Source organism: Nicrophorus vespilloides, unplaced genomic scaffold (genome assembly GCF_001412225.1).
Source record: "Nicrophorus vespilloides isolate i.1.1-1 unplaced genomic scaffold, Nicve_v1.0, whole genome shotgun sequence".
NCBI classification, from domain to species: domain Eukaryota; kingdom Metazoa; phylum Arthropoda; class Insecta; order Coleoptera; family Silphidae; genus Nicrophorus; species Nicrophorus vespilloides.
In genome coordinates this window covers 19,152-33,219 of record NW_017098397.1, presented here as the reverse complement: position 1 = coordinate 33,219, position 14,068 = coordinate 19,152, and the positions used below count along the sequence as shown (strand labels likewise).

General features: G+C 32.3%; 1 protein-coding gene across 1 annotated transcript; it reads right to left on the bottom strand.

The window, feature by feature from the left end:
• Positions 1–288: 288 nt before the first annotated feature.
• Positions 289–9,177, bottom strand: LOC108562339 (uncharacterized protein DDB_G0271670-like; the record flags this gene model as incomplete). The annotated part of the gene is made up of 2 exons (XM_017920631.1): positions 289–1,034; positions 8,994–9,177. Coding segments are annotated over 2 exons (762 nt in total), but the record flags the coding sequence as incomplete, so codon positions are not given.
• Positions 9,178–14,068: the final 4,891 nt, after the last annotated feature.

Here is a 14,068-nt window from a genome sequence, read left to right as displayed (position 1 = left end):
TATTATTATTTTTTTTTTTGTTAAATTTAAAGTTATTTTTTTTTTTGGTTGTTTAAAGATACGTTATGTTTTTTTTTTGGTTGTTTTAATTTACTTTGTCTTGTCTAGAAAATAAAAGTAGAAACGAGTCCGGCCGGCGATTTGTGTTTAAATGAATTCGAAAAGAATGCGAAACAATACTTTCTCCGATCAAGGATCGGACCCCGCCAATAAGAGAATGCCGATGGGAATCCGTTTTTTTTTGTTTGTTTGTTTGCTTGCTTTTGGCTGTTATCCTTCTTCTTCTTCTTCCTTTTTTTTCTTTTGTTAAGTAATCATTCCTATTCAACGCTTTCCTTCTTGCTTTCTTTTTTTTACTCTCTCTCTCTCTCGTTTGAATCTTCTTTTTGCTTTGGATACGTCGCTTCCGATCACCGACTAGACTAAAGAACACAGATCACCTAATTTTCCCTAATTCTATGACCACGGTCTCCACTTGGTCTTTATCCGCGTCAACGTTGTCCGCACACATTTCGCGCACAATGCCAACAAATTAATTAAATAATCAAGTGTATTTATTGTTATAAATAAAATCCATGCGGTCCACAATAGCGACACTTTGTTTAGTAGAGTCCGTCGCGGTTTCGTGCTGCTGCTGCTGCTGCTGATGCTGCTGCTTCTGCTGCTGCTACCTCCCAATAAAGACGACGACGAAGACGTTGATGATATCGATGCTGACGATGATGATGCTGATGACGTTGATGAGGTGGAGGAGGCGGCGGCGGCTGCCTCTGATGACGGCGATGATGATGATGATGGTTGTTTTGGGCCGCCGCCCGAGCAGCTCGATACGCCGAAGTTGAGGCCGTCGGTGCAAGGGACCGGCTCTGGGGTGTCGTTGGTCGCTGGTCTTCCCGCTGGGCAGTTTACGATGATGTTGGGTCCCTCGCAGCCACCAACCCCCCGACCCGGTGTGCCGCAGTGTGAGTAGCAGCAGTCTTCGTCTCCCGTTGATGATTTCTTCCTTTGCGCGCCCGTTTCCGGTATATTTGGGTCTACACAAACAGAGAACATCAACATTATTTCAATTTACTCATTCAACAGTTTGTAAACTCCATCAAAACTACATCTGGATCACTTTGCTGTAACAAAATATTTCAATCAGTTCTCACTATACTAATCAGTGACGTATTTATATCATTGGTAATGCGGGAGGGCCCAAATAAAAATGTGTTTAGGGCCCTCAAATAGTAAAACTTACTGGTGTCTAGGGCCCTCAACTCCTCATCCCGTCATCAATTATTGTAACTGTTGCTTAGGTTTCTATGATTTTCACTATTTCAAATCAAGGGGGACTCGAATAAGAAAGTTACTTGTACCATAAAATATGTCTGAATATTTTGAGGGATATAGAGTTGATGTTAATAAACGTATAAAAGATCACTTTTTATACGTGCAACCAAAACGATGAATTTATTCCCATTTTAAGAATTCAAAGTCTCGATGATTTTTTTTCTATGGAAATGCATTGAATCAAAAGTGGTATTAGCACATATAAATGTGATCAAAACGTATTTATTCGAAAAGACAGGAATCTGGTAGATGTTGATGTAATAGTACGTAATATCAAAGGACAGGAAAGTGTTAATTATCGACCTTCATGTTTATTTTGGTGAGATTCAAATGCGTCATCTTCGTATCAGATATTATGACACACATATCTGCTTATAGTAGACTAGCTTTATTAGTAGATTTTAGTGTGAAAGGATGAGAAGAAAATATCCGTTCATGATATATTAATAACAAATCAAATTAATATGTTTTAAAATGATAACCAATATCAAATATGATCAAAACTAATTCATATCCTTTTCCGGTACATTATAATATTTTAGGATATTCTTAACAAATTTATGATTTAATTCATATAATTGACTTGTAGTTCACTAGATACTTATATACAATATAAATTTTAAAAAATAGTTAAAATGGTTTCATTTTACAAAATTTAATTTGTAAGTTTATTTAAAAAATTTCAATTAGAAAATTTGAAAAGTTTTTTTTTACGAAAATTAATTAAATTATGATTACGTAAATATTAATAAATTGTCATGTAACAACAAATTACATTTAAATACAAGAGATTTTAAAATGTATGTATTCAAAAATAATTGAAAATTTAGTAAGCTATGAATAACTATATTGATGTCACCTAATACTGTAAGTATTTTATCTATTTCTCAAAATATCTTCATATTAATCATTGAATTAAAGATTCAATCGATTTTCATAATAAGTTGGATTAATTAAAGTTTTTTTTTTAATTTGTAAGTTTATTTAAAAATTTCAATTAGAAAATTTGAAAAGTTTTTTTTTACGAAAATTAATTAAATTAATACAAGGAGAAACAAATGATTACGTAAATATTAATAAATTGTTATGTAACAACAAATTACAATTAAATAGAAGAGATTTTAAAATTTATGTATTCAAAAATAATTGAAAATTTAGTAAGCTATGAATAACTATATTGATGTCACCTAATACTATAAGTATTTTATCTATTTCTCACAATATCTTCATATTAATCATTTAATTAAAGGTTTAGTCGATTTTCATAATGAGATGGATTAATTAAAGTTTATTAATTAAATTGAAGACATGATTAAGTTTAATGATGTTAAATACTAGTACCAGGACAAGTCGAATATTTTAGAATTAAACACTGATGAAAGAATTGGTATTAATAATAATAGTAGGATTAATTAAAGTCTGTTAAATAAATTTTGTAAATTTCGCAAAGTATCAATATTTGTAAAATGAAGCCTACAATATAAAGCCGCACTTAGTACGCACATAAAAGTCCTACAGTGTTGTCAAACCATGTACGTTACTTTACATCCAATATTTAGGAAATTACTGGGGATGATTCAGTATCCCTCTTTGTATAAGCAGAGGATGGTAAATATACCTGGCCGGATATAGAGTAGCTTACATTTATCTCTATATCCCGAACAACCCCAGCAGCTCGTTTCTAACACTCTAAGTCAAACACTCTGCGTATACTTGCAGAGGGTAAGCAAACCATTCAGCCTCAAATAGGGAGGGTAAAATATATTGTTGTATTCCCTATCTTGAGCATCGGTGATTCAAGTTACATCCTAATAAACGTCTCGTTTGAATTATGAAACACAATTTATACTTGAGAAATTTTAAAATTTTCTAATTAAATATTTATATAATTGGCTTCAAATAATTAAAATTAAACTCTAAGAACTATTTTAGTGAAATTAATTTAGTTTTTTACTTAAAAACATATGAAATCTAGGATTGAAAAACATGTTTATCTTTTTTATTGATAAATAAAAGTGAATGGTTTGCATAAAACTTCAATAAATACACAGTAATAGCATGCAAGAACACAAGGTCATAAATTGAAATAGTAGCAGTTAGTAAACTATTCGGTCTCGAATAGGGAAGGTAAAATATATGGTATACCCTAATAAACATTTCATTTGGATCATGAAACATTTCATAGCTTATGTAAACATTCCAAGTTTATTGTACATTTAGTTAATTGTTAAAAATTGACAATTTGTTAAAATATTTAGTGGTTAGGTAAATATGAAATAAATGTTTTACAACAACAACAAAAATACTATTGTTGTGTAAAGAACTTCAATAAATATGAGCATAGAGTCATAAATTGAAACAGTGAAGTTGAAAATGTATTCGGAAAAGAATTCGTGAAAAACACCTTTTTAAATAACATTTTTTTTTTGGGAGTTCGTTGAGGTTTGTTAGTAAAACCTCTCACCCCGTAGTCAGAAACTTCTCTCCGGCAGCGGAAACGAAAACTTTTTTTTTCTCCTTCGGTTTACACACCTTTATGTAAATATTTTCAGGTTTGGCGTGTCGGAGAAGGAGCAGAAAGAATGTTTTGTGAGGGCGAAAAGTTCGTCTGTAATTTGTCATTAATTGAAACGGTATCGTCGAATTGCGTATACAATTCTAATGGGGCTTGTGTACACAGAAAGGTTGTAATATATAAAAGGGGATGATAAAAAGGGGGATGTTTGATCGACAAGACAATGGGGGAATGGAGGGTGGACATTCCGTCGATTCATCGCGTGCGTTTTTTTTTTCTTTTAATTAATTTTCTGTGTTCGTCGGCAATAAAAAGTTAAATCGGAAATAAAATGAACGTAAATAATATATATATCTATATGATCCTTGTTTAATATTTTTATTATTCAAAAAGGATCCTCCCTTCGCGTCGCGCAACAATACATCGTTGGCTGGAATCCAAAGAGGATCAAGTTAACTTTGACGCGCGCCGCCCATTATGCCTTTAACTTTATGCTTGCATAATTTAGTAAGTTTACACGTTAGCACTTTCTTAGAATTTTCAACAGTTATGAAAATTAAACTGCCAAATGAACAAATCTTTTAATGAAACGGAAAGATTAAATGGCACAAGCAGAACCTGCTGACTTCATACTCTGCTATATAAAGGAGCACACAGATCCTCAACAACTTTACATAATATTGATTATTATTACACCATCAACCGTATAAGAAAACATATGATAAAATAAAAAAAGATGTATACGCGATTTACAATAGAAAAAGTTTATTATTTAGTAAAACTATTGTAGTGATAAACAGTGGCGTATCCAATAATCAAAGATTGAATTTGTGGGCCCCATTCATTTTTTTTATTTGGAAGACTAAGGCAAATTTTAATTTGGGGCCACAGGAAATTTTTTTGTTTTATTGAAGGGCCACATTAAGGTTGTTGTCAGTTAAGTAGATCACGACGGGGTGAAGTGAGAGAGGGGTTGGTTGAACTGGTGAAGGGGGTGAATTCTAATTTAAATATTTTTCATGAATATAAATATAATGACGGGCATTCAATTTGAATTATTTTTTTGTGGGTCCCAAATTGTCTCGTGCGCCCTGATTATTTGATTCCAAGGGCTCGTGGTTATCTCAAGCTTACTATGTTTTTTTCTAAATTATTTCTTAATAAAAATATTTGATAAATTAAAACTTAAATTGAGGAAATGACAAATTTAGATAATTTCAATAATATAAACTTATAATCAATGAGTTTAATAGGTGAAACAAAACATTGTTCACTAATGACTTTCTTTTAATAGTAGAATGTGATAGTACAATGGATTATATTGGGAATTTGAATGAAAGCACATTGTGAATAGTAGCAGGCTGCAGGCAACAAATAAAGATGCACGCCCGGAACAACTAGATGGTTGCGTAATAAACGTTCTGCATGATAATTTGGCTGCGGATGCGATGCGGGAACTGTAATATTAATTTTCGGAAAAGGACGGATGGAGCTGAAAGCAATATAGATGCAATGCGAACGGGCCAAAAAGGCCTTATCCCGAATATCCACCGAGGCCTGCGAAATCCCGCATGCATACATAAACACGCGCGTGCACACACAAAGAGCAGAGCAGATCCGAGCCCCCTCCGCTCGCAAGTTTATCAAAATGCTTACGTAATTGCACAAAATATTTAATATTAAAAACCCGCAAGCCGGAAGGGTAACTGAAGACGAAAACCTAGAATCGACATTTTGTATATATATATATTACTTTCAGTTTATGGGTTTTTAGTCTTATTTTTAAACTCTGTTTTTTTTGTATAGTTTAAATCTAATTTTTAGTATGTCCACTTCAGTAATCCGTTATGCACCATGTGATAATCGTCCGGCCGATTACTTCGCTCTGCGAGTCTCTTATCAATTTCGCACATTCGTTAATCCGTCTATTTATTTCAACCCTTGGTGCCTTAAGCTCGACCCTTGACGGATTACCAGGGATTTACTGTAAAAGCAAATTTATATATAAAAAAAATGCTTTTATTTTGAAATATATTAGAAATAAAATTGTCACATACAAATATTTTTTTACTGAATTAATTTATAATTATTGGTGTGAAACACAACCCAAAAACAAAATGGTATAACGATTTTGAGAACCACGGTAATTATCCCAAGATAATATTTTTTTAGAAGATTTAAGTCTATATGATCAACTTTCAAGATATTTGTTTTCAATTTAAGGAATTGAATTAAAAAATTAGTAAACTGAAAATGTTGTTATGAACTTGGTGAGAAAAAAATCCTAAATATTACGATTCCTGCTTATTACATAACCTGAATGTGATTAATTACTCTTGAAATGCTGCTATCAGTATTAACTTTTGAAGATTCATGTTATATAAATGATCTCGTTTGAAAAATTCCGTTTGATTTCAATGCAATGAATTGAAGTGTAAGAAGCAATGAGTAAATTTGCAGCGTTCGCTGTAATCTAGATAAAATTATTATTATTTTAATTAACTTTCCGATTCTTTGAGCGTCGCGAGTAGAACGATGTAAATTCTGCGAAGCAGAATGCATTTAAGGCCGAGGAGCCTTTGTAATGAAAGCTCTCTTTGAAATCAATTCAAAGGACATCTTTCGCTTTGCTATTTGGATATTCACTTGAAGGAGTCCTAGTAATTAAAACATAAAACAGAAATCGAACTATTTTGTATTTTCTATCACTGTAAAACGAATAATAACCTTTATTTATGTGTGTAAATGCCAAAGGGATTAATAATTCAAAAAATGGTGTATTGGCATTGTTTGTGAGATATATGTAAAATTCCATCAAGCGTATAAATTATTACATGACGTCGGTAGAAATAAAGGGTCCTTTCGCAAGAATGGTTGGAGGGCCCCTCTTGTTGTTCTCAGGTTACTTGTCCACTATCACTGTTTGGGAACCTTTGTTGTCTTAGTAAGTTAATAACTAAATATGTATTTTTGATATATTTTTTCATTAATTTGTCAATGATAACGAGGACTAAAACTTCCATCCTTCCGTAAGAATGGTTGGAGGGCCCTTCTTGCTGTTCTTAGGTTACTTGTCCACTAACACTGTTTGGGAGCTTTGGGTCTTAGGTGTCTTATTAAGTTAACAACTAATTATGTATTATAAATATATTTTTTTATTAATTAGTCAATGATAACGAGGACCAAAACGTGGGCCCTTCCGCATTGCAGCCTCTTGCTACGCCACTATAATGAGAGTAAAACTGAATTTGAAGTTGTATTTGTATCAGCAAATGCCAAAAGGACTAATATTAAAAATATGCATTATGTGGGACATATGACATAAACAACCGTCAATCGTACCAACTTTTACATAATGTCACTGAAACAATATTTGAACAGTATTAACACATTATTTTATATGATTCAATGAATACAATTTGTTAACTATTATATAGTTGCTAATAATTAGTCATGTTATAAAGCATACAGATTCACTTGTCTCTTGAGAGGCTTAGAAAAATTATTAAAAAAAGAGTTGTAGTATTAAAAAAAAAAGTGTGAGTGGATGGAATTAATAAATATGTATCCAACCAGCGCGAAATCCGTGGATTAGTGATGCGATTTTATTCCTGTTCGTCGGGTTATACCATTTTTTTTTGTTTGTGGCGAATACCGCGATGGTTGTGTTTCGGTAAAAATAAATCCCGCGGCGGTAACAAAAAAAAAACATGTTTTACAGGGGTGGGCCGAGCACAACAACAAAAGCGACGAACATACAAACATTCGTGCATTGGCACAGATCGATCCGGGGCGGGAAAAAAATAATGTTTTGCCGCGTTCCATCCCCTTCCTCCATCTTCGAATGTTCGCGACGGGGAAGCCGGTAAATATATATATATTTTTTCTTTCGATTCACTTTTGGGGGATCAAAAATTGGGGTTTTTGCAACGCGTGCAGATCATTTCTGTGAGGGAAAAGTGGGACGTCTGAGATTGGAGTGGTCCGTGATTTAAAGAGAGAGATGGAGGGATGTGTATATATATATAGATCTATATATAAAGGGCGGTAATTGTGATTGGCAAGTAATATACCTGAAGGGTCACGTCCGTCAGTCCCTGATCGGTGGCGGGAGAGGAGAAGGGGCCCTTCTGGCCGGTCGTCTTGAGACTGCTCTAATCGGCCGCCCTCCCGCAAACAATCAATAATTCACGAAACCCTTTAAAACCGCCCCTGCTGGCAAGATATACTCTGGGGCAACATTCCCACTGTCGTGGAATTAATATCGGCCTCGATTCATCTGATTTATATCCGTTCATTAATAGGAAGGGATTCATTCAAGTTAATTCGATGGATTTCTGCAATTAGGGACGCGATGAAAACACTACATTTTCCTTGCGCATCCACCATTTTACGAAATTCATATTTATGCTAGTACATTATTTTCTTGAGAGCTTTTCCTTTTTAACTGATCTTTGACTATTAATTATTTAAAAACGCCCGTATTAAAGAAAACACTTACCGAACACATATTATACAATCCTGAAAACATATATAGGTAATATAAAGTTTTAGATGAAAAAAACATACAAACTTTGGCTTCAAATGAAAATCTAGAAATTGTATTGCATTATCTAAGAATGATTAAAATTAACATATCCTATTCATATTAAAACATAGACATGTACATTAATAAACATATTATTGAAAATATATCTAAAACTGTTTTGATAATTTAAAAAAAACACATTAAAGAGAAAAATAACTTATGATATTGTTACTAAAATACAGCAATACCTCGCATAGTGCGGGTAATCTGTTACGTCAATATTCCGGACTGTTTGAAACCAGAACTAAATGCATATACAAAAATGCAAAATATTGTGACTGTAGTGAATCTGGACTTAAACTGAAACCGCACTGTGAGAGGTATTGCTTTATTTGAAAACAAATTAATATTTCGTAATATCAGAAATTTTAGTTAATTACATTTTCATAAAACATTAAACAATAATTTATCAAGAACCTAAATATAAATTTGAACAAAATAATGTAATATTTAATGTAGGCCTTGAAAATATAATGACTTAGTATGAGATTCCTCTGGTAGAAGCTTGGAACATCTGCCACCTAAAAGCTGTAAGATAATGGTATTAGGTATAATTACCGAGACAAAGGAATGTAGGCTCTCCGGCGTATTGTGTGGGATAGGCAGGTGCTCGATCCCCAGGAAGCATGTATGGGCATTTCTGCTCAACACTTTGGCATACGCTGAGACAGGGTCGCACACGCTGCCCCGTTTCAGTCATATGAGGCACCAATGAACTACATAGCCAACGCCGGTATGCTTCCTACAAAAGAAAAACAGAAAATATTTTGTTAGAATCAATATAACAAAAAATATAAATTTTCTAAACATTTGCATTTGGTTTAACTATGTACAAGTTTTTTGTGGAAAGTTTTGGAAAGTAATGATTTAGTCTCAGCTTCAAGAATTGGTGGATCAATTATTAAGTTTTGTCCTACCTTGTATATTTCTATCATGAGTTTAAACCAATATTACAAAGGTTTATTAATGTATATAATGTTATAAAGTTTTTGGGAAGAAGTATTTTTTTTTCGTAATTAAAATAATCTTTTCATTTTTTTTTTCCATTACTGCAACGAAATAGTTTAAAGAATACTCGAGAACGCGAATTATATAATATAATGCAATATGCGGATGATATAAGGCAGCAGTTATACATGTGCCATTCATGACATCCACTTCATTCATCTCCGTTCTATGCTCAGCCATTCAGACGACTATTTCTAATTTCCATACAGGCCGACCACAATTTCACAATACACAAAACAATTACATTGTTGCATTATTTGCTACAGAATTGCGCGGCAGAAATTTATATTATTGTCCCATTAATTTCTTCATTTTATCGAAAAAGCATTCACCTCAAGCAGCAGGAAATGCAGAGGAGAAAACGCAACGAAACAGTAATTAAAAAATGCTAAAATCGTTTATCCACTTCTCTTTTTTTTTTCAAATTTTACCATTGTTTGTAGCATAAGTTTATAATTGAAAACTCCGTTTCTTTCAACCGTAAATTTATTGTTTTTTTTTTTGCTTTGATAAACAAAATTTGTCTTGATTAATTTTAATTAATTAATTTAGTTAAATTGTTACAAAAACTATATTAAAAATCAAGAGTCGAATGTTTGTTTGTGCACAGTAGAAATACATAATTCCATCTATTAAATTGAATTGCAAATAAATCTCCGTTCGCTGCGAGCTTTTGTGAGATTTAGAGTTTTACCTTGCGTTTGAAATTACGCTAATTGAAGTGGCGCCGAACTTAAGAAGATGATTTAACAAGGAATTATTAAGTTTTAACGGCTCTTTTAAAACTATGTAATTGAATTCTGTAGCGCATTCGAAAAAATACTTATTTAAATTCAGTTTTTTTCTTTCTTTTGTGTTTGTTTTTATTATTATTATTTTAGAGGATTATTCAATGAGCATTTATGCATTGAACAATCCGATAAACCGTTTATAAAACAGTCGAATCACCAAGTAATTCGGTTCAATTGATTTAAATAAAAATCACTCACATGATTGTTCATTTAATTCGTACGCAATTGGTATGTATTTTCTAAAATATTTTGTTGCCAAATGAATTTGAAACGACCACAATCATCATGTTTTTATTTGTGTTTATGTGTAAATGTTTGCCTGAAAACGCAATGCAAATGTTGATTTATTTTTCTATTTGCGCGGAAAATGTAAACATATTTTTTTTCAAACATCGAATTTTCGGCTTTATCATCTTATCAACTCGATTTCCCGTGAGCTTTGGAAAATATGCATTCTATTTGAAGGAAATGGAAAAAAAAATCTTTTTAGCCCACAAAGTTATATAGATTTCATGAATTTATTTGTCTCGTAAATTGTCATTTTGTTACTGACTTAATTCCATTAAAGCTTTCTTAAATTGATGTAAAATCTATTGTTTTTTTTTAATATCTTAATTTAATGATTTGAACAAATTAAATTGAAGTAAAAGTATAAATTCTTATTAAATTTACTTTATTTTTTTATTAAATAATAAAGATATTTTTATTCTTCTATTTTTCTAAACCGTTTTACTTGATTTAATACAATATGACTGCCCTTTAGTAATCCCCTTTACTATTCATCTTTCACTTGATTTACTTCATGTTTAGTGCGCTTTACTGAACTTTTTCCAGGTTCAATTTTTTACTTGATTCACTTCGATTTTACTTCCCATTGCAACATATTGAGTTCAATTTTCTGAATTATGCACATAAACTTTTATTTGAATATATAACTAATATTTAAAATGTATACTAAAATATTGATATTTTCTTATAATTATCGCTTGATTATTCTTAAGAAAATTAAGAGCAGATTCAAGACGTTCTCATAATGTGATTTACTAAATCTCCAAAGGTTTTACCTTTTCTAATTGGTTTACTTCTATTTTATTACCAATCAATGTCTCCCTTTCAAAACCCTCTCCCTTTATACTAGATTTATATTGGCTTTACTGCTGTTCCCTTTTCAATATTTACTCTTTGAATCATTCACTTTATTTTAGTTCTTCGAGCATTTTCTTGTATATTCAGGAAGTTTCTGCAATTCATTCAAATTATTCTTTAGAAAAATGTGAATTTTTGTTATGAGAATTTATTTATGATAAATAGAAAACTTGATTAATTTAACTAGTCCAATTCTATCACTAAATATTAATTGTGTCAAATAAATTATAAAAAAAAATGAGTATGTAAATAGATTAAAGTCATGTATTTTTTGTTTATTTTTAGTTATTCGATTAGTCCGGTTTGAAACAGTGTGGGAAATTGGTGGAACCGGACTATTCGAGGTATTGCTGTAAATGTTTTTATCATTGAAATAAACTGTTGCGTTGTTTGGATGATTTGGTTATACCGGAAATAATCGCTTTTTTTTTTTATTTACGTGTATGTGAATAAGTAAACGGAAAGCGACGTAACTGAATTATATAACATTAATGACACGATGCTCTTTATTCTCGTTTTCCCCTTCGGAAACTTGAATAACCATCGGAATAGCAGTGTCGTTCTTCTCCCTGGAAGAGGCTTTGATCTTAGTAAATGCTAAATTATGGGCTGTAAATGTAAAATTTAAATAGACCTATCCTTTCCGTTCCCATTTCATATCATTATATTCTGTAAATAAGATTTTGCCTAAACTTTACGACGTAAACTTAATTAAGACATCATCACAGTCTTTTATATACAGATGTTTGGATACTTCCCAAAGATACTACACTGTTTGAGAAATTAACTTAACAAATTAGTTGACAAATATATCGTTGATCATAGGTCGAAAAAGTGGGGTGATTTACCCCAAAAGCGGTAACGGGGTCGTTCAGCAATTAAAATTTTGTGTATCCTCTCGCTCATCTATGGGATACATAATTTACCCCATGCTAACGTCTAAAAAGTATTGCATGTCTGATATGACACAAAAATGTCATTAGTTGTCATGAAGTCTGATGACATGTGACATTATTTTTTAAATATTATAAATGTCAAACTACGTAATATGATTTGATATTTATATAGTATATAAATTACAGATTAGATGTACCAAAATATATAAGTTTAATATGAAATCGTATTGTTTCTATTTGGAGAATATGTGAGAATATATAAATGTTTATTTAATTAAAAAGTATGACCAAGTTTTCAAAAAAAAAAACATACTATAATTAATTTGGTTGATTAGCGTGTAAATAATTGAGTACTTTGTTAGTTTTTGTATTTGTGTTGTTGCTTTTGTTAATGAACAAATTAAAGGATGCCTTATTTAATTGGGTTTCGCGTTGTACGCCACCAGAAATTGGAGTGAACGAGACGGCGTGTGCAATAGTGGGACCGCGCTAATTAAACCTATTACCTCGTAATTAATTGAATATGTGTCTGTTTGTATAATTGTCTGCTAATCATTTATATATTAAAATCAATAAACCGGAATACGTTTCAGCCGCATAAAAGATTAATTAAGTTGGCTGCACTGCAGAAAACGCATTATGTTGCCATCAATCACCGCCACCCACATAATGACGTTCATTTCATATCCAATTTATACCGAACCGACGATTTTAATTGAATTTATATAATCTGTCAGGATATTCACGATTCGTTTCGATGTGTTCGAACACATTGTTCTCTTGTTATATTACATAACAGTCGGTTCAAGGACAATCGTTTCACGGTTCAAAGAAAGTAAAACTGATGGATATCCATAATTATTACGTATATAGATTTAGATAAAACTGAAAATACATATATGAATAATTGCTGTGTATGTTAAGAGGCGCCATCTGTAGATTTAAACTCAAACTTATTGTGTAATAATGAAATGTAATTGGGTTAAAGTATAACGAGAGTCCAATTAAAAACTTTCATAATATTAAGCAGCGCGTTTTCGATCCGCAAATAATAAGTGTAATTAAAGTTAATTCGAGGGGATGAAAGGAAAAATATGGAGAGAGTAAAAAAAATGGTAGAAAATAGAGGAGAAAATCCGGTTTTTGTGTGTGTATGTGTGCAGATACAAATTTAGCTGGATCTTTTATGAGGTAACTAGCCGGGATTAGCGAAGTGAAGGGAAAAATGAAGATTAAAGCAGAGGCCTTAATAATTCGCGAGTGAGATAGAGGAGGGGGATGGTGCAAAGTGGGGCGGTTTCGAGGAGGTCCGCAGCTGGGCCGGTTCGCACACAACAACTTCATCTTTTCTCGCTTCCTCGAGAAAAAAAGAAGCAGGAAAGTAAGTTGAAGGAGCGGAGCGAAAACGAAAAATCCGCGGTTTGTTGATGAATGCGATTTAATTAAAATGAGATGTTTGGATTTTCATTTACTGTTGAAATTCCGATATTAATTTTTGCCCCTTTTGCAATTATTCAAGTCAAAATGCGCACCCCTTGCATCGGGGATGCTGGATGAACACCACTTGGAGCTAATTAAGTTTCTGCCCCGTTGGTTGCGTAATAGACAAGCGGTGGATGCATGTGTGTATGCACCGATTATCCTAACGATTTTGTGATTTGTTGTTAGCCCTTTGCGTCGTGTTTTATGTGTGGGTAAACGATTGAAGGTGTGAATATTATAGAAAAAGGGAGTGGAAAAAAAAAAACGAATGAGATGAAGGTGGAACACGAAGGGTGAGAATGCTGTGGTG